The sequence below is a fragment of the Mus caroli genome, unplaced genomic scaffold (genome assembly GCF_978045245.1).
Source record: "Mus caroli unplaced genomic scaffold, Mus_caroli_1 scaffold_2, whole genome shotgun sequence".
NCBI lineage: Eukaryota > Metazoa > Chordata > Mammalia > Rodentia > Muridae > Mus > Mus caroli.
Window position 1 is genome coordinate 33,010,867 of NW_028227257.1, and position 25,117 is coordinate 33,035,983.

Genomic DNA, 25,117 nt, shown 5'->3' on the forward strand with positions numbered 1-25,117 from the left:
ATGGATTGGCAGGATTAATATAGTCAAAATGGTTATCCTGCCGAAACCAATCTACAGATTCAATGCAATCCCCATCAAAATTCTAACTCAATTCTTCACTGAGTTAGAAAGGGCAATTTGCAAATTCATCTGGAATAACAAAAAACCTAGGATAGCAAAAACTATTCTCAACAATAAAAGAGCCTCTGGTTGGAATGAATCACCATGCCTGACCTCAGGCTGTACTACAGAGCAGTTGTGATAAAAATTGCATGGTACTGGTACAGCAACAGACAGGTAGATCAATGGAATAGAATTGAAGACCCATCATGGTCACTTGAGCTAAAACCATCCAGTGGAAAAAAGAAAGCATTTTCAGCAAATGGTGCTAGCACAACTGGTGGTTATCATGTAGAAAGAATGCAAATTGATCCATTCTTATCTCCTTATACAAAGTTCAAGTCTAAGTGGATCAAAGAACTCCACATAAAACCAGAGACACTGAAATCTATAGAGGAGAAAGTGGGGAAAAGCCTCGAAAATATGGGCACAGGAGAAAAATTCCTGAACAGAACAGCAATGGCTTGTGTTGCAAGATTGAGAATCAACAAATGGGACCTCATACAATTGCAAAGCTTCTGTAAGGCAAAAGATACTGTCAAAAAGACAAAAAGGCCACCAACTGAGTGAGAAAGGATTTTTTACCAATCCTAAATCTGATAGGGAACTAATATCCAATATATACAAAGAGCACAAGAAGCTAGATTCTAGAAAATTCAAATAACTCTATTAAAAATGGGGTACAGAGCTAAACAAAGAATTCTCAACTGAGGAATACCGAAGGGCTGAGAAGCACCTGAAAAAATGTACACATCCTTAATCATCAGGAAAATGGAAATCAAAACAACCCTGAGATTCCACCTCACACCAGTCAGAATGGCTAAGATCAAAAATTCAGGTGACAGCAGATGCTGGCGAGGATGTGGAGAAAGAGGAACACTCCTCCACTGCTGGTGGGATTGCAAGCTGGTACAACCACTCTGGAAATCAGTCTGGCAGTTCCTCAGAAAATCGGACATAGTACTACTAGAAGATCTAGCAATTCCTCTCCTGGGCATATATCTAGAAGATGTTCCAACTTGTAATAAGGACACATGTTCCACTAAGTTCCTAGCAGCCTTATTTATAATAGCCAGAAGCTGGAAAGAACCCAGATGTCCCTCAACAGAGGAATGGATACAGAAAATGTGGTACATTTACACAATGGAGTACTACTCAGCTATTAAAAACAATGAATTTATGAAATTCTTAGGCAAATGGATGGATCTGGAGGATATCATATTGAGTGAGATAACCAAATCACAAAAGAACTCTCATGATATGCACTCACTGATAAATAGGTATTAGCCCAGAAACTTAGACTACCCAAGATACAATTTGCAAAACACATGAAACTCACGAAGAAGGGAGACCAACATGTGGATACTTCATTCCTCCTTAGAATGGGGAACAAAATACTCATGGAAGGAGTTACAGAGACAAAGTTTGGAGCTGAGACGGAAGGAAGAACCATCCAGAGACTGCCCCACCCCCACCCGGGGATCCATCCCATAAACAGCCACCAAACCCAAGCACTATTGCATACACCAGCAAGATTTTGTTGACAGGACCCTGATATAGCTTTCTCTCGTGAGGCTATGCTAGTGCCTGGCAAATACAGAAGTGGATGCTCATAGTCACCTATTGTATGGAAAACAGGGCCCCCAATGGAGGAGCTAGAGAAAACACCCAAGGAGCTAAAGGGGTCTGCAGCCCTATAGAGGAACAACAATATGAACTAACCAGTACCCCCAGAGCTCATGTTTCTAGCTGCATATGTAGCAGAGGATGGCTTAGTTGGCCATTAATGGGAGGAGAGGCCCTTGGTCTTCAGAAGATCATATGCCCCAGTACAGGGGAACGCCAGGGCCAGGAAGTGGGAGTGGGTGGGTGGGAGGCAGGGGAGGGGGAGGGTATAGGGGACTTTCGGGATAGCATTTGAAATGTAAATGAAGAAAATATCTAACAAAAAATTGTTTTCCATGTTCATGATTTTTTTCTTTAAAAAAATTGAGTATATTATAATTACAATATTTCTCTCTTCCCTTTCTTTCCTCCAAACTCTCTCCCATATTTTTCCAAATTCCTGGCCTCATCTTCATTGTTATTATGTGTGTGTGTGTGTGTGTGTGTGTGTTTGTGTGTGTACACATATATATTCCTAAACACACTCTGCTCATCTATATAGTGTTACCTACATGAATGTTTTCAGGGCTGACCATTGGTATTAGATAACCACTTGGTGTGTTCTTCCCTGGAAAAGACCTCTTCAGCTCTCAGCATTCCAGAGTTCCTGTTGTTCTTTGTGTAAGGATAAGGTCTGGTGGGCTTTTTCCATCTACTTTGGCATGCCATCCTTGTTCAGTTCATGTTTGGGCAGTCAGGTTGATAAGATTTCATGGGTGTATTTCCTGACATTAATAGAAGACATCAAATCGTTTCTTTAAAACGAATCTGTTTCGTTACAGAAGTCTGTCACCAATAGCTTCCAAGTCTTTTCTTCAAAGGTAATAATGAAACAGAGAATAAAAGGGAAGGTGGGCCATGTGGGACCAAAGAAGGATGTCAGTGAAAAGGAAGAGTGAGCCGGGCAGTGGAAGCGTATGCCTTTAATCCCAGCACTTGGGAGGCAGAGGCAGGCGGATTTCTGAGTTCGAGGCCAGCTTGGTCTACAGAGTGAGTTCCAGGTCAGCCAGGACTACACAGAGAAACCCTGTCTCAAAAAACAAAAACAAAAACAAAAACAAACAAACCAAAAAGAAAAAAAAAAAGAAAAAGGAAAAGAAAAGAAAAAAGAAAAACAAAAAGGAAGAGTGAGGTCATGACAAAGTGGGATAAAGTGCTGTGATTTGCCATGCAGTCACTAGGAGCAGAACTCATTCTGGAGGAGCTACCCCTCCAAACCCATGTACACTGGGTAGGGTTTGAGGTGAACCATGGGGTCCAGGTATAAGCTGATGATGCACTGCCCTTGTTACTGTGGTTATGCAGTGGTGGACATGTGCTGTGCTCACAGTCAAGGAGAGCTTCTGACTTAGCATGCCAGGACAAAGACCTTATGTTACAGTCCCTGAGAGCCAACCAAATCCAAGAGGAATGGAGCCAAGAGACAGACAGGATGAGTCCATTAGCACCTACCTACAGGGTCTTGGGCAAAGGCAGTCTGAAGACTGGACTGCTGGGTTTCACTGACATTCTTAGCCTTGTCTACTTGCCCGCCCCCCTTAAAAAAGCTCAAAATAGATTCTCTACAACACATAACAGAAAAACCCTCAATGGACACATAGAGAAAATCAATTTTAAAAAGAGAACAAGGCAAAATACAGAATAACTTATTGTTTCTCCATCAGTTTTTCTTTTAGTGTAGCATGCTAAACATCTGACTATAAACTGTGGCATATTTTGAACAGCATGAAGAATATTTGGGGTGTGTGTGTGTGTGTGTGTGTGTGTATATTTAATGATCATTAAAAGAGCATTCCCACTATATGATGATTTTCATGGCCACAGATAAAAGCTGTGATGCGTGTTATCAACATAGAGCCTAAGATGATTTTGCCTCCATGAGCAAAGACCTAATAGCTATGGCTATGTATTTAAGTTTTAGGTTCAAGAGACAGTTTTTTGTTTTGTTTTGTTTAATGTTAAAAAAAAATATTTGTTTTTGGGGCTGGAGAGATGGCTTAGCAGTTAAGAGTTCTTCTAGAGGTCCTGAGTTCAATTCCCATCAACCACATGGTGGCTCACAACCCTATGTAATGGAATCTGATTCTTTCTTCTGGTATTCATGAAAACAAAGCATATATATATATACACACACACATATATATATATATATACACACATATATATCAAATAAATAAGTAGATAAATCTTTAAAACATATTAGTTTATGTGTATCAATGTTTTTTTGCCTGCATATATCTATGTAAGCATATCATGTGTGTGCCTCATGCCTATGAAGGTCAGAAGGAGACACTGGATCTCTTGGAGTTACAGATGTTACAGATGGTTGTGAGCTATAGATATGGGTTCTTGGAACTGAACCTCTTGCAGAGATCAAGAGCAACAAGTGCTCTTAACTGCTGAGCCACCTCTCTCATGCCAGGAGACACTATTTTTATTAAACAGTTTTATTAAGATATAATTCACATACTATAAAATTAACAAATCTAAAGTAACTATGTCAGCAATTTTTATTGATAACTTACTAGGTTGTACAGCTACCATACAATTTCAGTCTAGAACATCTACAAAACATGATTTTGAAGGCTAATTCTACTTCACTTTTTCCCTTTGATTATAAAAGTGGTATTCTTTTATTATAACATTGTTAAATGTGGCATTCGTACTATAAAGCCACCACAGTCACATGTCAAGAATTTTTCTAGAACTAAGCCTGGTGGCACAGACCTGTAATCAGGGTCCCTGTAAGCCAGGCTAAGACAACAGGGCCATAGTTCCAGGGCTGTCTGGGCTAGATGAGTTTAAGGATGGCCTAAATGACTTATTGTAAGAGCAGGCTCAAGGTTCAATCTCCAGTACCAAAAACAAAATAAAACTCCCTGAGTAGAGTTCTGTCTTTATATCACATCATCATTGTAAGCTCTTTGTCTGGCTCTTTCTTGCAGCCACAACCTCTTTTTTCTTCCCCAGGACCTCATGTATGCTAATACACACCCTGCCATTCAACTACATCCTTGCCCTACAAGCTCCTCTTTTGAGTAACTTCAGTGACAGTGCAAATGACAACTCAATGTCCCTTCCCCTTCTTTCTTTTCATGGAACCTCATCTTTGGTTAGTAATCAACATCTTCTCATATAATACTCAGAGGGAAAGAGCTCCATGCTTGAGTCAGGTATAGATCCTAAAAAGTCTAAGCCAAGGGTCAGGAAACTATTAGTGTAGAAGATATTTAGTCTTCTACAAAAGAAAAAAAAAAGGTCTTTTCTACTTTAAGTCAATTGTAATACACACTGCCAAGGATATTTTCATAATGGACCTGTGACCAAATATGATATGAAGAGATCTCAGTTCAGCTGAAGGATTTCCCTGTTCTTCACAAAAGAAAAAAGGAGGGGGGGGTCTTCTTATCTTTGAAAGCTGAAGAGTCTAGATGAAATCCTTGGCTCATCTAGTAAATTAGACTTCTCAGAGAAATACAATAAAGTGCTGTAGATAAAGAGCTTCAGTGACCCAAATCAACACCTCTCACTTCCAGAGGCTGGGAAGCCTAAAATCAAGAGGAGGCTTGGAGAGGAACCACTTCTAGATTTATTTGCAAATGGATACCTTCTTCCTATGGTCTCCCAGAATGGAGGAAAGAGCTTTCCTATGTCCTTGTCTCTTAAGAGCACTTCATTCTACGGTGAGGACCCTACTTTTGTGACCTCAGCTCATCCCAATTACTTGTCAAAGGCCTCACCTCCACATACCGTCACACAAGAGATTACAGATTCCATCCACAATAAAACTGCTATTGCCATTTTGCTCATGGCCTCATGATGAGGCCAACAGAAAACGACTAGACAGAAAAATGAAAAGTACCTGTGTGTCTGTGGACAGAAGTGAATAAAGAACCAAGGGACACTATACATCTGGCAGAACAAATGTATCTGTTCTTTAAGACATTCTGACACAGTACTCCTGTTATGAGACTCCAATAATGTCCTGACACATCAATGTAGCCAAGAGCCGAATGTACAAGCTTAGAAAGCTAACTGGAAAAAGACCCCTTATGGAGGCTTGTTAACATTCAGATTACTTTTGTTTAAAACATATTTAAGAAGTATGCTAAAATGACAAATCTATGACCTTCCTCTGCCCTGTCAAGTCTTCTCTTGATGTTTTTTTTTTTCCCCCAAATGTGAGCCAGGGCTGAAGAGATAGATAGCTTAGTGGTTAAGATCTGATTGTTCTTCCAGAGGACTCAGGTTCTATTCCCAGTACGCACATGGTGGCTCATAGCTGTGTCTGACTCTAGTCTCAGGGGGATATGATGCTGTCTTCTGACCTCCTTGGACACTATCTACATGTGGTACACAAGCATACATGCAGCCAAACTGTCCATACATATAAAATTTAAAAATTAAACAAAAATTGTATTTTAATTTTAACGAACTAACAGCAGCATCCTTGCCCTTGGCATGTCTTGGCCATCATGAGTTAGGACTGTGTGAGTGCTCATATGATGGGGCTGGAAGGACAGGGAAGAGCTGTGCTGCTCCTGAAGACAATCTTTTAGTGCTGCTGGGCACTGCTGAGCTGAAGTAGCCAACATTTCCTTAGACAAGAGCCTTAATGGCTGTCTCCATGCCTTTGCAGCCCTTCCCTGCAATTCAGGATGGCCAACCTCTTTCAATAGCCAAACTAACCTATCATGGTCTATGATACCATAAAACAACTGAAACTTAGTGGTGGAAACAACCAACTACTTTTTATGATGCTCATGGTTTCTGTGGATCAGGAATTTGGAAATGAGTAGGGCACAGTATAGGTTGGACTTATCCCTTGCTCTACAATGTATGATGCGCAGATTTGACATCTCAAAGTGACTTTTAATGGAAGAATAAGAAGTATTTGGACCTTCCTACACTTTTATCTGTGGTCTAAGCAGGGATGACTTTAAGCTCTATTGAGATATGATTAGACTTATCCAGTCTTTCTCTGAAGACTTGTTAAATTTCTTGAAAACCTGCCCATGTTCTGTTCTCTCCTACCTTATTTGGGTCTGAAAGAAACAGGATCTGACTCACAGGGTCTTCTCTCTAATTGTTCCACTCAGAATAAACTACTCTGAAACTCAAATTTGTTTTGGAAAAAGCCTACTTTTGCTGTAGCTCTAAGAGGATCTGGCCTGACGGTTAGCTCACAGCTAGACAGAAATCAGCCTGTTTGCTCACTAAGCTCTGTTCCTTAGTCACCTTAAGCCTCCTCTCTTCCGTTTCTCTCCACTCCCTTCTAGCATGCTAGCATGGAGTACTTCAGTAGCACCACAGTAATGTCTTTTTTATAAAATCTCTCTGAGAGGCTAGAGAGATAGTTCAGCAGTTAACATTTGCTAATCTTGGAGAGGACCTAGTTCAGGGATGGATACATACCTCCAGTTTCAAGAGATCTGACAACCTTTCCTGCCCCTCATAGGCACCTTACACACACAGTACATTTACATACTCAGAGGCACACATGTAATACATACATATACACATCCACATACATACATACAAACGTACAAATTACTAGGTAAATTAAGAAAAGGGGATGTTTAATACAATATGTCAATTACCTTGATAGTATCATAACTTACATATATTCAAATATTACACTGTACCCATTAAAATATTTACAATTATCCACACACCAAAAAGAAAAGAATTGAAAATCAGGTGTAGTGGTGTACGCCTGTAAACCTGGCACTCGGGAGGCTAAGGAAGGAAGATGAGGAAGTTTAACTCTAGCCTGTGATATACAGTGAGATCCTCTCTACAATCATGAGCAGAAGGGCTAGATTATTATTAACACTTTAGATGTTAACTTATTAAAATATTTTAAATAAAACACATTGAGAAAAAGTCTCAAGAAAAATTAGTGGGCTGGTGAGATGGCTCAGTGGGTAAGAGCACCCGACTGCTCTTCCAAAGGTCCAGAGTTCAAATCCCAGCAACCACATGGTGGCTCACAACCATCCGTAATGAGATCTGACTCCCTCTTCTGGAGTGTCTGAAGACAGCTACAGTGTACTTACATATAATAAATAAATAAATCAAAAAAAAAAAAAAAGAAAAATTAGTAATAAAGGAGGGTGTGTGACAACCTACCAAGATCAAATCATGAAAGACAAAAAGTCTAGCTGGATATATCCAGTACTCACAGCTACCCACTAAAGTGTGAGATCAGGACCTGATGCCTCCCTCACTGGTAGTTTCTGCAAAATATTTTAACATCAATCCTTCTCAAACTCTTATAAAATGGAAAGTTTGAAATTCATTTCATTAAGCCAGTATTACCCTGATGCCAAAGCCAGACGAAGATACAACAAAAAAGAAAAGTACAAACTGATATTCCTAATGCAAAACTGTCAATAGTCAGGTGTGGTGTTGCATGCCTTTAATCCCAGCACTCAGGGAGCAGAGGGAGAGGCAAGTGAATCTTATGATTTCAAGGTAAGCCTGGTCAGTCTACTAATGAATTCCAAGCTAGTGCAGACTATACTGAGAAACCTTATCTCAAAACACCAAAAACAAAACACAACACAACACAACACCCCAAAACTAAAACAAAACAAAGCCTCCTCCCAACTGTCAAGCACACTGTCAACATCAAGAAGATTACACACCAGTATTCGGTGGAACTTATGCAAGGATTAAACATACATCAACATACAACAATCGAGCAATGGTGCAAGGAAGCTGGGGGCAACAGCTCAATGAGTAAACTGTCTGACAAGCCTGAGGACTCGGGTCCTATCCCCAGCACTGGTAATAAAATGCACTTGCCATCACAGTGCTGGGACAGCACTCTACCACTGCCACCCTAGTCTAAGATATTAGTCTCTCTTTCCAGATCACACGGCTCACTGCTTGTACCCTTTTCTTCAGTTTCTAACACAGTAGTAAGTTGCGGATTTGGTTTAATGCTACACATATTAAGTTAATTTGGTTCCCCAAATTGCATGAGAATCCACACATAAGAAACTGAGGGCTGGTGAGATGGCTCAGTGGGTAAGGGCACTGACTGCTCTTCTGCAGGTCCTAAGTTCAAATCCCAGCAACCACAACCATCTGTAATGAGATCTGACGCCCTCTTCTGGTGTGTCTAAAGACAGTTACAGTGTACTTACATATAATAATAAATATTATTATGCTGGGCAGTGGTGGTGCATGCCTCTAATCCCAGCACTTGGGAGGCAGAGGCAGGCAGATTTCTGAGTTCAAGGCCAGCCTGGTGTACAGAGTGAGTTCAAGGACATCTGGAGCTACACAGAGAAACCCTGTCTCAAAAACAAAAACAAAGAGAGAGAGAGAGAGAGAGAGAGAGAGAGAGAGAGAGAGAGAGAGAGAGAGAGAGAGAAACTAACTGAGGGACCCTGTCCCCCCCCAGTTGGTTTTGATTGGTAAATAAAGTTGCCATTGGCCAATGGCTGGGCAAGGAGACAGAGGCAGGACTTAGGATTCCCATCAGTGGACTGAGGAAGGAGCTGGGGGGGAGAGTGAGCCTCCATGCCGGGAAAGGAGTAGAGGCCACGCCTGAGATATGGAGGACAGAAAACACAGGTGTGAGTGTTAGGGAATTCAGCCCAGGAGGGCTGCAGGTCTGGGTCTGGGCAGTAAAGATGGAATACAGGTTTTAGTAAGTAATAACTCAGGAATATCAGAGGGGAGAGTGTTAGACACGTTGAGGTTTGGAAGTAATCCAGCAGTGTGTGTGTGTGTGTGTGTGTGTTGTAGGGTGGTGAGGACAGTGCCACCACCACCAGAACAGTTTGAGTAGAGTTATTTGGGTTCTTCAACAGTGTCCCTTCATTTTCACTGAAGTACAATCCAAAATTCTGCGCATGCCCAATAAGACCCTTCATGATGGTGCTGGCTCCTGCTTGGCTTCTTGTGAGCTCACCTTTTCTGGGCCAGCTATACTGGCTTCTACTCTTCTTGAAAACCCCAAATACACTCTTCACAGCCTCTGTTTGGTGTGGTTCCCTTTATTTGGTATGTTCTTCCTTCCCTTTCTCAGAGATAGCAGAAAAAGGGATTATAAATAAAGGAAAAATTATAACAGGGCAAAAATAAAAGATAAAGCACAGAGCAGGTTAAGTGGATAGAGAATATATGAACACAAGTAATATGGCTTCCCAATATACTTCAGGTCTCTCCTCAAATTCCACCTTAACAGAGGGACTTTTTCTTCCTACCTTCTATTAAAGGTACCCATGTCTTTTCTAGCTACTCAACATTCTTATTCTTTTTCATAATACTTTTTATGCATAATGTTCATCAGTTTATATTTTTTTCTTCCCACTTCTACACATGCTTGATCAATACCACCACAAGAGTAAAAACAATCAATCCTGGTATACATCAGAGGTTCAGGCTTACTGTTCAATTAACATACTGCCTTGTCAGTTATTTATAGGTCCATAACCAGCTACACCCAAAACTCGATAAGTTAAAACTACAACTTAGTGTACCTCATAATTTTGTAAGTTAGGAACCAGGCTGAGCTTGGTGACTGAACTTCTGTATTACACTATCATGAGAGACCATTTGATGATATTGTAGAATGACTTGTTAACCAAGTCCCAGAAGGCTTCTCCTATGTATCTGGCACCTTGGTGGGAACAGCTGAAATGGGAAGGCTCAGCTGGGAAAACAGAGCATCTACACATCATTCCTTTAGCACAGCAGCCTCAGAAGTCAGATTTCTAGTAGGATGGATCACGGCTCAAAACTGAGTGCACTGGCAAACATGGTAGAAAGATGCATGGCCCATTATAATTTAGCTGCCTGTTATAACATGGCTGTTATAAGCCATGTATCAGCTATCCCATCATGCTTTACTTGTCTAAAGAAGACATAAGCACACCTAGAATCAAAGGAACACTGAAGAATCCGAAGGCAGCTTGAACAGTCACAAAACCCCTTATCTCACAGGACAGAGCGTTGAGCTTAAGCAAATGATCAAGAAATTTTGGTTAAAGTGAAAACTTAAAGAAAGTAAATTCTTAATTATGACAGTGTAACTAGAAAAGAGAATAATTTAACTTTAATATATAGGCATAGAAAGAATAATTTTAAACGATCTATCCTCCTCTTCTCTTCACCACTGTTTTGGTTTTGTTACTGTTACTTATGGAGACATGGTCTCACTGTGTAGCCTAGACAACCCACTACCTCATTATTTTCCTAGCCTGGCTCAGTCTGCCTGTTTCAGCCTCCCAAGTGCTGACAGGGAAGGGCCACCATGTCCACCTCATCTACATAATTTCAAAACAAAAACGGTAAGAGGCAAACTCACTGCAGGAGGTCTGTGGTGCACTTGAGTCGTGAGTGCATCCTATCCTATCCCTGAGCACCTCTGTGTACATGTTCAGACTTAAATCTTTATGTCAAAACCTTTTGTGAGAACCAGTCAGAATGGCTAAGATCAAAAATTCAGGTGACAGCAGATGCTGGCGAGGATGTGGAGAAAGAGGAACACTCCTCCACTGCTGGTGGGATTGCAAGCTGGTACAACCACTCTGGAAATCAGTCTGGCAGTTCCTCAGAAAATCGGACATAGTACTACCAGAAGATCCAGCAATACCTCTCCTGGGCATATACCCAGAAGATGTTCCAACTTGTAATAAGGACACATGTTCCACTATGTTCATAGCAGCCTTATTTATAATAGCCAGAAGCTGGAAAGAACCCAGATGTCCCTCAACAGAGGAATGAATACTGAAAAATGTGGTACATTTACACAATGGAGTACTACTCAGCTATTAAAAACAATGAATTTATGAAATTCTTAGGCAAATGGATGGATCTGGAGGATATCATCCTGAGTGAGGTAACCCAATCACAAAAGAACACACATGATATGTACTCACTGATAAGTGGATGGATATTAGCCCAGAAACTTAGACTACCCAAGATACAATTTGCAAAACACATGAAACTCAAGAAGGAAGACCAAAGTGTGGATACTTTGTTCCTCCTTAGAATGGGGAACAAAATACTCATGGAAGGAGTTACAGAGACAAAGTTTGGAGCTGAGACAGAAGATAGGACCATCCAGATACTGCCCCACCCGGGGATCCATCCCATATACAACCACCAAACCCAGACACTATTGCATATGCCAGCAAGATTTTGCTGAAAGGACCCTGATATAGCTGTCTCTTGTGAGGCCATGCCAGTGCCTGGCAAATACAGAAGTGGATGCTCACAGTCATCTATTGGATGGAACACAGGGTCCCCAATGGAGAAGCTAGAGAAAGCACCCAAGGAGCTGAAGGGGTCTGCAACCCTATAGGTGGAACAACAATATGAAGTAACCAGTACCCCCCAGAACTGTGTCTCTAGCTGCATATGTAGCAGAGATGGCCTAGTTGGCCATCATTGCAAGGAGAGGCCCCTTGGTCTTGAAAACTTTATATGCCCCAGTACAGGGGAATGCCAGGGCCAAGACATGGGAGTGGGTGGGTAGGGGAGCAGGGCAGGGGGAGGGTATATAGCATTTGTAATGTAAATGAAGAAAATATCTAGTAAAAAATTAAAATAAAATAAAAAAATCTTTGTGAAAAACCCCAACTCTGCCTTAAAAAAAACAATCTGTGCTGAGCTTACTAGTAGAAAGGAAAAAACAAATTGGAGGAGAGGAGCAGCAAGCTGCTCTAGCAGGCAAAGGTGCATGCGCACTGTACAAAGCTGATTGCCTAAGTTCAATCCTCGCATCTCACAATGGGGGAGAAAACTGACACCCAAACGTTGTCCTCTGAGCTTCACAGGTATGCACTGGCACTAGCACACACCTGCACACACACATGGGGTGATGGTAGGAGAATAAAAATTTTAACAAGTTTTTTAAAAAGAGAAAAAAAAAATCTAAGAGGCTAAGGATGCAGCTGAGTGGCCGTTTGCTTAGAATGCGCACAGTCTAGGTCTCATTGCTAGCATTACATATAAAATAGTTAGAAAGCCAGAGAGCAGGCATTGGCCAAGTGAGACATCGAGACAAAGGTTGCTGCTTCTTTCTTCCTTGAGCACCGGAGTTTGGAGTCAACATGGGCAAAATGGAGAAGATGGGGAGGAAAAGCATGAGATTCAGCAAACTGGAAGATAAAGTCAAAATAACCCAGAACTGACATGTAAAGAGAAAGAAGGGACAAGGAACTATGAACTACCACAAATGATATGCATGCCCACTGTGGAGAAAGCAGGAGGAAAGCAAACAAGTAGAGAAACAGAGAAAATACCTAAAGCAACAATGACTAAGAAGTCCAAAATAACTAGCACACCTCAAACCAGAATCTGAAAAAGTCAGAGAATACCAAGATAAATGCCAAAAAATTCTACATATAGAAGTATGTCCATGCTCAATGAAATTAGAATGCATAGATTAAAACTGGCAGACTCTTAAAGAGATAAAACCACAATTACAGTTTAAGACTTGAACCCCCCTCTATCAGTACTCACTGACCCAGTGTGCAGTCAGTCATGAAGTGGGCAAACTAAACAGCAGCATCAGCGACATACAACTGAAATGTGTGGACCACTACATCCAATGCCACCAAGATCTAATTTCAAACTCAGAGAGCATATACTGAGAATATCACACATGTCTTGACAAATTTAAAATAATAAAATAAATATTATGATTAAGAAGTATGATTGTAGGCCATATGTGAAAGATACTATAGACTTGGTGGGTATAACTCAATTGTATTTTTCACAGTTTTTGGGGGTGGGAAGTCCAAGATCAGGGTGACCAATTCAGTTCCTGAGAAGGCCTGCAGGTGGCCACCTTCTATGTATCCTTATGTGCAGAGGAGAGTCTGGTGTTCTTTAAAGGCACCAGCCCTCTGAGATTAAGGTGCCACCTTTATGACCTCAGGTAATCTTTGGGACCTTCTCACAGGCCTTATTTCATATATTGGTAGTTAAGAGTTTCAACAAAAGAATTGGTGTGTATATGGGAGGGGTGTGAAGACAAATATTTATTTATAGCTGGCTAGCAGAGGATAGGGAACAAATATCAGAAGTCACAAAATTCATAAATGACAGGTCTTCATTACTGATGTTACAAATATCAAATGGAGAATAAAAGAACAGAATATGAACAAATATATGTCAAATATGATAATTAGAGGAAATGGACAGATGACTTAAAGGAAAGAATCTATCACAATATAGAAAGAAATATGTCACTTAAATAGGCCTACAGCAATAGAATAAGCTTAATCAATGTTTAACCTTCCACCTGCTTCATTGGTAAATACTAGCAAACAGAGAATGAATTTTACCAAGTCTCTGCAATCTCTTCCTGGAAAATAAAAATAAAAAACAAACAAACAACAAACAAAAAGGGCTAGAGCCCAAGAGAAGACACACTCCCATTTCATAAAGAACTAGAACTTAAAATTAAAGCTAGTACTCAAAATAGAGAAATTTTAATTAAAATTCAACAATAAGAAAAATAAGCAGTTAGGATTAAAAATGGAAAAGAGAAGGCTGAAGAGATGGCAGTAGTTAAGGGTAGTTGCTGCTCTTTAAGAGGACTCAGGTTCAATTCTCTGTGGTTACATGGTAGCTCAAAATCTTCTGTAAGTCCAGTTACAGATCCAATGCATTCTTCTAGCCTCTGTGTGGATGCATGTAATATAGAGACACACATGTAGGCAGAATACCCATATATGTTTTTTAAAATAAAAAAATTAAATGGACAAGAGATCTATATAGATTCATTAAAAATATATAGGTACAAAATAAGTATATGAAAAGAATCCCATTATCTTTTCACATTAATAAACTGCAAATTAATGAGATACTATACATCTACTTAATAACGAAAATTAAAAACAGAACCAAGAAAACAAAATGCAAATGCTGATACAAACAGGAGCAATCTGAATTCTCAATCACTGATGGTGATAATGTAAACTGATACAGTAATTAGGAAGTTTCTTTTAAAGCTAAACTGAGACTTGGCTGGGCTCAATGACCCAGTGGCCGCTCTCTTGATTATCCAATTAAGTTGAAAGTGTGTGTGTCCCCCATAACACACACACAAAAAAAACCCCAAAAACCAAAAAAAAAAAAAAAAAAAACCAAACCTGTACATGGACTTTTACAATAGTTTTCTTTACAACTAATAAAACCTGTAAGCTACTAAGGTATCCAGTAATAAGCAAGTGAATACATAAATTGTGACACATCCCTATACTATAATTCATTGTTAGAAAAAAATTAACCCAGCAAGCTACAGAATGACAAGAGGAAACCTAAGATGAATACTGTTCAAAAAGCCATTCTGAAAGGCTGCATGCCACATGCTTTCACCTCTGGTACACTCAATAGCCAAAGCTATAGAGATGGTAAGAACAGTGCCTGAAAACCACACCAGTCAGAAAGCACAGTTGTGCAGCCTGGTGTGATGGCTATATCTACAAAACAGAACCTGCACCTACGGCTCAGGGGTTCTTGTAGAAGGCGGGTAGGAAGACTCTAAGGGCTGGAAGAATGGGAGTTTGCTATGAGATGGTGTCTGTTAGGAATGTCAGACGCTATACCCACAATGTCTCATCAACATGGCTGTCAGAATATGACCTGAACAAGAACAATAATAGATATACCAAAGTAGACAGGGAAACATCCTCAAAGCCTCATCCCTAGACCAAGAACTACAGGCAACTAAGAAATGCTGAGAGAAAGAGAGAGAGAGAGAGAGAGAGAGAGAGAGAGAGAGAGAGAGAGAGAGAGAGAGAGAGTCTTCCCCAGGGAAGCCCAGATCAATTGGTTATTCAACACCAAATGGTCATCCCAGGAAACATACACAGAACTAACATTATACAGACTAAGTTGTATTTATGTGTTTAGGAATACACACACACACACACACACACACACACACACACCATGAATTTGAAAGAGAGCAAGGGGAGGGGTACATGGGAGGTGCGAGAAAGGAAGAAGGAAATTGTGTAATTATATTATAACCTCAAAACTTTTTTCAAAAAATTCAATATTTAAGAATGGATAGTGCTTGCCAACAGTTCAAGGAGGAGGAGAGAGCTGTGTAGATGGAGCATGGGGATTCTAGACAATGAAAGTATTCTAACCCATTCTGCATACTACTGTGATGTGGATATATGTGTTTGTAAGAAGAACAAAAGACAAAGAACCTCGATACATGCTACACCTCCTGGAGACAAACCAGAGAAGCACTACAGGAGAAAACCTGCTGTTGGCACAGATGTGCACAACTACTTTTCTTGTCTCTATCCACCATGCTCTTCTCACTCAGGTCTGACCACGGGGGTGAGAGGTGAGGGAAAGCTCGGCTTATCTTGGCTACTGGGCTCCCCTCGACTATATTCATTGTCTCTCCGTGCTCTCACACCAAAGCCTACACATACGACTCAACCTTCTCACTGCCATTATGGACAGGTGCTTCTGCTCATACAATCCTTGCAGAGGTGCAAATCTCACTTCCAATTCTTATATTTACCGTCTACTGCTGTGTAGCAAATCACAACTCTGGCACCTAACGCAAATTTATTAGCTCACAGTTTCTACAGATCAGGATCTTGATATGGGTGACTGAGGCCCTTTGCTCAAGTCTCATCAGCCTGAAATTAAGGTGTCTGCTGGGGCTGCAATCTCACCCAAGGTCCACATCCATGAATTCCTTTTCTTACCTCTGGAGAACTGAAATGCTCCGTGCCTGGAAGGCATGAAAACTATTCCCTACTACAAGATGGCATTTTGCTTCTCTGAGTCTATCTCACTTGCTCAAAATCTAATCTCTTTTAGAAAGTCTCATCTGATTAGGTCAGGCCCATCTGACTAATCATGACTAGCCCAAAGTCAATTGATTCAGGACCTTCAGGAAATCTGCAGAACCCTTTATGTGTCATATAATAGTCAGAAATGAAATCTACCAAACTCTCTGACATTTGAGGCTGGGGGATTATGCAGATGTGCAGTAAGAGGCGAGAAACTTGGAGCCATCTCAGAATTCTGCCTACCATGTAGAGTTAATCCTGAGGAAGTCAGTGCTGTCTAACCCTTGTAAAGCAAGCCACTCCTCATACCATCTTCTTAAAACAATCTTCAACTGTCCCACATGACATAGAAATTGAACTTCAAACTCATTATTCAAGGACCATCTGCACTTGCCCTAGTAGATGCTGGAACCCTTAACTTCCAGAATCCTTCCTTAGTGAGTTCTCACAGGGGTTAAGAAGGTATGGACCAAGCCCATACCTTCAGTGTCCTTCGTGTCTGTACACCTGCCCTTTCCCTCCTAACTTAAAGCCTGTTCAGACTCCAAGAAGCTTCACTGAGCCTCCTACAAAAGCTTTCCTGACTCTCTGAATCCTCGTTGAGCTTTTCTTGATCTGAGTTTGCTCTGAAGTATTAGAACAGACTGAAAAAGAAAACCATATACTTCCCAACCCATGTATACATGACTTTGCAATGCAACTTTGAGAGCCTAAGAGATGGACTGGGTCATGTGACTCTTTATCCAATGTAATGTCAGCAAGCATGATGCAAGAAGACGCCTGCACACCACCCATGCAGGGCTGAGTCAGCTCTGTAGCAGAACACTTGCCTAACATGAGGAGTCCAGATTCTAGCTAAAAGCACAGAACAAAGCCAAAGCCAAGCACTTGGGAAATTGGGCTTTCCTTCATGCTGTCGTGGGTCCATACCACCACTAATGACAGGCCATACTGACCTTCCAAATGATAAGAGACAGGTCAAGTCACTCCTATGGCCCCCAAGTGACCATGGACCTGTCACATGGAATATAACAAAGGTAATGCTTCAAACCATGGGGCTACATACCAACTTGTACTTCAATTTATTTATTCTTTAAAATAAGGAGATTCAAAGTCACCTTTTTTAGTAACAATTGCTTTACTGTTTCATTTTAGTATATATTTTGTTTTTTAAAATTTATTTACTGTTCGTGTGTGCGCGCACGTGTGTGTGTGTGTGTTTATACATACTTGCACGCATGTGTGGTGTGAAAGGTAGCATGTCGCAGAGTGCATGTACAGGTCAGAGGAAAACTTTGTGGAGTTGATTCTTTCCTTCCAACTTTAAGCGGGTTTCAAGGATTGAACTTTGATAGCCAGGCTTGTAGAGCAAGCACCTTTAAATGCTGAGCGATCTGTGTCCAGCCCTTGGCATGTTTTCTTTGAAGAAGAATTTCTTCATTAGACTTTTGCTGGAGAAACCATATGAACTGGTTTTCAATATCTGAAAGCATCTATGAGACTGGGTCTGGAAACTTATCCAAACACTTGGCTTAAAAAAGAGAGATTTTATTTGCTTGTATATTATTTATAGTGAGACAGGGTTTCACTATGTAGTTCCTACTGAACTCACTACATAGAACAGGAGAGCCTCTAACTCAAAGAGATCTATCTGTCTCTGTCTTGAAAGTATTGAATTTAAAGGTATGCAATACCATACTCAGCAAAATTTTATTTTTCTACTTATAAGTATATGTGGGCCTGTTGTGTAGGTTTCTTCTGGCCTACAAAGGCCAGAAGAGGGTATTGGATACCCTGGAACTGGAGTTACAGGAGGTTGTGAGCTACCTAAAACAGGGGCTAGAAACTCAATTCAGGTTCTCTACAAGAGGGTTGTATGCTCTTAACTCCTGAGCCATCTCTCCAGACTCTTAAATAAACAAATTATTTGTGGTATGCCCATATATAGAAACATTATTCAACCAGAAAAAGAAATGAGATTTTGATACATGACTTAACAGGGATGAACCTCAAAACCATATGCTAACTGGAATTAGGTACACATAAAACGGGCAAGAATGAGTTTATTTACAAGAATTATTTAGAGTACCAATTTTAACTATACACCATTAATGTAATTAGTGTCACTGAACTGTGTATTTTATAATGGCAAATTTCATGTTATATATTTATTATAGGACTTAAAATTAATGGTGTAATATACTCAAATCCATTGAACTGTATACTCTAAACAGAGACTTGAATAGCATATGAATTATATCTTAATAAAACTATTTTTTTTTTAAATTAAAAGCATACAAATCAGCACATCAGGCCTGAGGGTAAAGGTGCTTGCAGCCAAACCTAATGGCCTGAGTTCACCTCCAGGACCCACATGATAGAAGGAAAGAACTGACTCCTACAAGTTGTCCTTTGACCTATATTTATGCCATAGCATGTCCAAGCCACTGCCATATACATACTAAATAAATAAATGTAATAAAAAGAAAACCCCCTTCAACCTAATACCTAATTTCTAGAGAGTGCTTTAACCACCCAAATTTAACAGCACAGACAGCAATGAACTACTGTTGACTGATCTCTTTATTTTGAAGAGGGGAGGTTATCAATGTGAATATTGAAAAAAATCATCAAATGCCTATATTTTCCAGTGACTGTTTGAAAACTATATTGAAAAACTCAGGTACTTAGATTTAGGATTATAGGAAAAAGTCATTCATGCAGGAGATTGGGACAAAGAATATTCTTAATTTCAGTATCTTCCAACTTTTTTACCTCAGAAAATCAAGTCCTATATAGTGGAACTTTCTGCAAGCCACTGGTGGTATAAATTGTGACACAGAGGCTATTAGTATAATTTAAAGCTTAGGTCTTTGGCTGAGATGTCTCCAGCTAGTGTTTAACTTAAACTATTCTAGTCTACAACCTGTCTTGTGGCTAGGCCTATATCTTTCTCTGTTCTGCTGCAGTTGCTGCCTGTTCTTCTCCTGTGTCTGCTCTTGAATCTCCAACTATGTTTTCTTCCCCTGTGTCCCTCTCTGTGTCTGGGAAGTTCTGTTCACCTCCTTCCTGTCCAGCTATTGACCGTCAGCTCTTTATTACAACCAATCAGTATCGAGACAATCTAATGCAGGTCTAGATTGCCTTAGGCAGGTGAGGAAGAACAAATATATACAAATGGAAAATCTGGCATAGAATTGGGGCATAGAAATAACAACACCAAAATCCTGCCGACATTTAGCATTTAGAATTTACAACTGAAAACACAGAGGCACACCTTCACACATGTGAAAAAAGGTTACTCCAACAGTCCTCCTAAGTTAGCCTAGGTACAACCCTGCTTAGCACATTACCAGAGGAACAAGCCTGCAAACACAAAATAGACACATTCAATCCCTAGTCATAAAGTCTCCGATGTGCTTCTGTATGATGTAACACCTACAAATTCTTTAATGTAAGAAACACAATAATAGAAAAATCCTCCAGGCTTCTCTCTCCAAGACATCCAATTTCTCAATGAGAGCAACCAGCCAGTTCTGTGCACAGGGCTTATACTCTGCTCTTAAAAGAACATCCACTTTGACATTCACTGCCCCACACTGCTAGGATGGAAGCAATCAGCATGTTGGTGCAACTGAAAGCTGGGGGTTAGGAGTTAGAAGGCAAGCGCTCTCTCTCTCTCTCTCTCTCTCTCTCTCTCTCTCTCTCTCTCTCTCTCTCTCTCTGGGGGGGGCATCAGGAGTTAGGCAGGCAAGCTCGCTTACCCCCCACCCCCATGATCTGCCCCGAGGTCTATGTGACACTGCTACATTCCTGGGCTTGGTCTTAGTTTACTCACTTATAAAAGGGAAGGCCTATTTTTTTGTTGTTGTTGTTTTGTTTTTGGTTTTTCGAGACAGGGTTTCTCTGTATAGTCTTGCCTGTCCTGGAACTCACTTTGTAGAACAGGCTGGCCTCGAACTCAGAAATCTGCCTGTCTCTGCCTCCCAAGAGCTGGGATTAAAGGCGTGCGCCACCACCACCCAGCAGGAAGGCCTATCTTAAGCTATTTATTTAGGCTCTTTTTCCTCCTAAAAGAGATTTGATTGGTTTGTTTTAATCACAGAATTTGTCTTCAATACCTAGTAAGTATTCAATACCTAGTACTCAGAGAATACAGAAAAACTTCTATTTGGTCCAAATTTTCCAATTAATTGTAAAATCACATACCTCACCTTTTACGAGTTGACATTGTTAAATGCCCAAAATGTACCACACTGAAGCTCTAATTGAACACCAGGGATTCTCATATTTACACCCAGAAAAGGAAGTCTGACTTAGAGAAGCAAGGGTAAGTATTACCTAACTTTTTTGATAATTTGTTTTTATTTTATGTGCATTGGTATTTTGCCTAATATATGTGTGAGGGCGGAGTCACAGACAGTTGTCAGCTGCCATGTGGGTGCTGAGAATTGAACCTGGGTCTCCTCTGGAAAAGTAGTCAGTGCTCTTAACCACTGAGCTGTATCTTCAGCCAAGTATTACCTCATTTAATGGCATGGGGAAAAAAGATAGCATGGAAAGCAATACAAAGATTAAGTGTATATTTAGATAAAAAGTTTTGAGTTCCTAAAGTTGAATAGTAAGTTCAGTTACTTTTTTCTTTTATTGGGGACAAAATGTCAACATCATTTGAAAAAAAAAAGAATAATGGTGGGGGGTTGAAAAAAAGAAGGGTAAGAGTTAGGTCAAGCGACTTGTACATTTACTAGGATTGCCTGGGTATAATTATAAATGGTCAATCACCACTGTTCAGTGACACTTAGACTTTTAAAAGCTACCTTAAAATTTGCAAAAAGGAAAGGAAGAAAGAAGGAAAGAAATGAGAGTTTATCCAAAAGCCTACTTATAAGATCAGACAACCTAAACAATCTTTGCTGGGTATTCAAGAATATTTTCCAAGTGCGATGAACTCTAAAAGACATGTACAACTGAAAATAGAATGATGATGAAAAAAAGAATGGCTTACTGTCTTGGTGAATCTGGGGAGGGTTCTCTTTTTGAATCAGGAAAGCTTTGGGTCTGCAAAACATATTCAGTGAAGAGTGAATCTTGTCTTGGTTCAGTGTGGACCGCTCGAGAGGCCTGTATTCCATCTTTACCCACCATCTTGGCTCCTGGATTTGACAGTGCCGCCAGACTCTCTAGAATCAGATCATCTTCACTGACGGAAACTGTGAGGTCGCTGCTGCTGCATGAGCTTTCCTCCTCCTGCTCTTCCTCAAGTTTCAGGAAGGCCTTCTGTGACTTTGGGTCCCCGTGGTCAAGATCATCTGCAAGAGGAGAAATGTGCGCATTGCTGGTCACAGAATTCTGAGAGTCCAAGGGACACGGGACAGAATTTCATCCCTTTAAAAATATATAGAAAGCTGTGGTGTTGTGATGCACACCTTTGATCTCAGCAGAGGTAGGAGTAGCTCTTGAGTTCAAGGTCAACATGGTCTACATAGAGAGCTCAAGGCCTCCTGGGGCTACACAATGAGACTGAAAAGACAAAATGAGAAGAAAAAGACAAAAACAGAAACAAAAAACCAAACCAAACCTAAACAAACCCCAAAGCAACAAACACACAGAAGCACAGAACTGGGAGATAGCTCAGTCAACAAAGCGCCTGCCTCAGAAGCATGAAGCTATGAGTTCAATGCCCTGCATGCACATAAAGATGCAGGCTCCATGGTATGCTTATAATCCCAGGCCTGCTGAGGCCGAGACAGGGAGACTGTGTGCTTCACTGGCCATTCAGCATAGACGAATTGGTGAACTCCAGGTCAGTAAGAATCCCTGTCTCAAAGGAACTAGGTAGCCTTTCTTTCAAAAGTTGACACCCCGTCTATTTTGAGGGCTGAACACTATCAACCCTCAAAAATGTTTTAAATGCTTTTAAAACATGATTTTAAAAATTAGTGAATTCATCTTTTGAAACATTTCTATAAACACATATAAGAAGTCATTAGGATGAAACTCATTGATTAAGTCACTTCTTTGTTCAAAGAGAAATTTATAGATCACAGTGAGAAAAGCAGGCACTAAGAGAAATCAACAAACAAACTCGGTCTGTCATCTCACCTGAGGAAGCTTCCCAAGCAGAATGCTTCTCTCCAGCCCACTTCTTTGCAGATGTACAGTGTTCTGAAACTGCTATCACGGGGACCAGCGGGCCGGCTCTTTCTTCCCTGACTTCAATATGTTCTTGTGTCAGTATTTCTCTGTCTGATCCCTCTGATCTGCTGGAACTGTCACACTTTAAATCAGTGATGCTGTTCTCTGGACTTAATCTTTCCTGTAACGAGGAATGGAGTTCAGCAGACTTTCTGCCTTCAGATAAATTACTCTTGCTGTGCTGTGTGCTGCTTCCTATCTCCAAGCAATGAGTTTGTTCTTCTGCAGACAATACATAGCTTGTGACTGGCGCCTTCTCACCAGTCTGAAGAGATGTCTTTCCATGTATTTTGTCAGACTTATTTAAGCACTGTGTGTCACCATTAGTCTGCACTACACAGCTGTCTGTCACACAGCTGCTCTGGGCTGTCTGTTGGTGTGAATGTGGGTCAGAGATTGAAAAGTTCTTTGTGGGTTGGTTAGATTTCTGCTCTGTACTGAAATCTTCAATGCTTGAGATGGCTGACATTTGGCGGCCCATAAAGATTGTTGCTGGTTGATACAATCCTCTTGACATAGCTGTCCCCGAGTTAACTCCTGCCTGCACTGCATCCTGCAGAAAAGGTGTGAGTTAGACATGTTGCATATGAGCAATAAAGTTGAGAGGGAAGGAGGAAAAGGAAGCATAAACATGGGTGTCAACTTCTACCACTGATAAACATGCACTCCCACTTAATGAATTAGCCAGCTCTGCTATAGTCCAGATTATTACTGTAATACAATGTTGTTGCACACAGCAACTATTGCCAATGAACTATGGAATTCATTTCTGAAGAACAAAAGCATGTGTTTAACCCAGCTGAAGTACATGGCTAAAAGGAAATGGCATTAGTAAATTTTTGACTATGCATATAGTACCCCAGTGCCAATCCCTAAAAAGTGGTGAGTTTTGAATGCACTCTATACAGAGCTCATTCATCACTGCTATAAAGAAATGTGACAGGAAAAAAAAAAAAAAGCAAACCAGGGGAATACATAGGACAGAGAGTAGTAGGGTTCAAACTCTATTTCTAGTGCTATATAGAAAATAAAAACCACCAGTGGTGACCTTCATAATGACATTAAGGCATATCACAACATACATAGAATATTAATATCAAAATCAAAATTTCCTGAACATCTTTAAGAAATTTTTAAGTAATTTAGATTTACTAGTATGTTTATGGGAAACGCTGAGCCTGGTCTTTGAAGGGTAGGAAAAAAGAGAGAAGACAGAGGCAAGCTGAGCAGAAAACATGGCTGGGACAGGGAACATGGTGACAAGCTGAACTACAAGTCTTCAGAAGTTAAGTGCTTTTCTTTCAGAAGGAGCAGAGCACTCCTACAGGTGGAGTACTCCTTCCCACAGGCCCACACTGCAGCTGGGGAGATGCAAAAATGTACCTGCACCTTTCCTACACAGATGGAAATACCAACATCCAAACTGCAAGACAAGAAGTGTCAAGAGAGAACAACAGAATCCAGGCCATATGTCTCTTCAAACATTGTCTCTTCTAATCTTGGTATAACAAAACGAAAGTCACTCCTCCACCTCGCCCCACCCCACCCATAAACACACAGATCAAGGATGCCAGAGCAAGGTAACGAAATCAAGAGTACTAAACAGTCTCTGCTTTGTAGCAGAGCTGAGGAACCCTGAAAAGCTCTTTGGAACTCTGGAACTTGACCAGCTTTCTAGAAATCTGGGGAGCATTTATTTAAGAGAACCAGTTAGACCTTGAAAACACAGTAAGCTTCTGGGTTCGCAGGTGCTGGCCAACTTGACCACTGTGCTCACAGAGAAAACCCAGCCAACCAGCCATTGGAAAAAAAATGGAGGCAGAATTCTTTCAAGGCCCCATTTTCTGACAACAGTCATCATTTGGCTATCTGGTAGTTCCTTGGGGGTACTCCATGCAAAAGACTGTTTTGACTTGACCCAGCTTTGAACTAATCCAGTGCAAATAGCTTTGATCCCAAGCCAAGTTTGTTGAAAATAATCAGAACCAGTTTTTTTTAATGTGAAAGCTGCCCAAGGCAGTACCACGCAAAGTACGGCCTACTGGGTTGAGGAACTCCAGAAGGTTCTAGTATACTCCTGGGACTCTATCTAGATGACTACCCACATGCCCCAGCTATAGGAAATGTTCAAGAAAAAAAGTTTCCATGAAGTAACTGCCTGAGCTCTCACCTCTAGCTCACTCTGAGGCTCTAAGCAAGAAGTGAAAGCCAAGGTGGAGCTGTGAACTGCTCAGCAGAGTGTGAATAAGTCTAATGTATACCTAGAAACTCTTAGCAAAGGTGACGAGAATCCTAGTCTCAGGCATCAAAGAAAGCTAATGGTTATTGAGTAAATTTAATAGAAACCTCAGTGACCACAC

At 40.6% G+C, this 25,117-nt stretch overlaps 1 protein-coding gene and 1 pseudogene across 2 annotated transcripts in view; one reads left to right on the forward strand and one right to left on the reverse strand.

The window, feature by feature from the left end:
* LOC110289197 (glyceraldehyde-3-phosphate dehydrogenase-like) overlaps nucleotides 1-25,117 on the forward strand; it is a 542,712-nt pseudogene that overhangs the window by 384,624 nt on the left and 132,971 nt on the right.
* Kiz (kizuna centrosomal protein) overlaps nucleotides 1-25,117 on the reverse strand; it is a 116,182-nt gene that overhangs the window by 59,582 nt on the left and 31,483 nt on the right. The window contains exons 5-7 of one of the 2 annotated variants that reach the window (XM_021151189.3): nucleotides 22,665-23,310; nucleotides 21,705-21,871; nucleotides 21,568-21,620 (exon numbers count right to left, since the gene is read on the reverse strand). In XM_021151189.3, coding sequence (XP_021006848.1) covers nucleotides 21,568-21,620; nucleotides 21,705-21,871; nucleotides 22,665-23,310 — 866 coding nt within the window. Of the gene's footprint in view, nucleotides 1-21,567; nucleotides 21,872-22,664; nucleotides 23,311-25,117 lie in introns of both variants that reach the window. The other variant, XM_021151182.3, reaches the window with a different exon arrangement.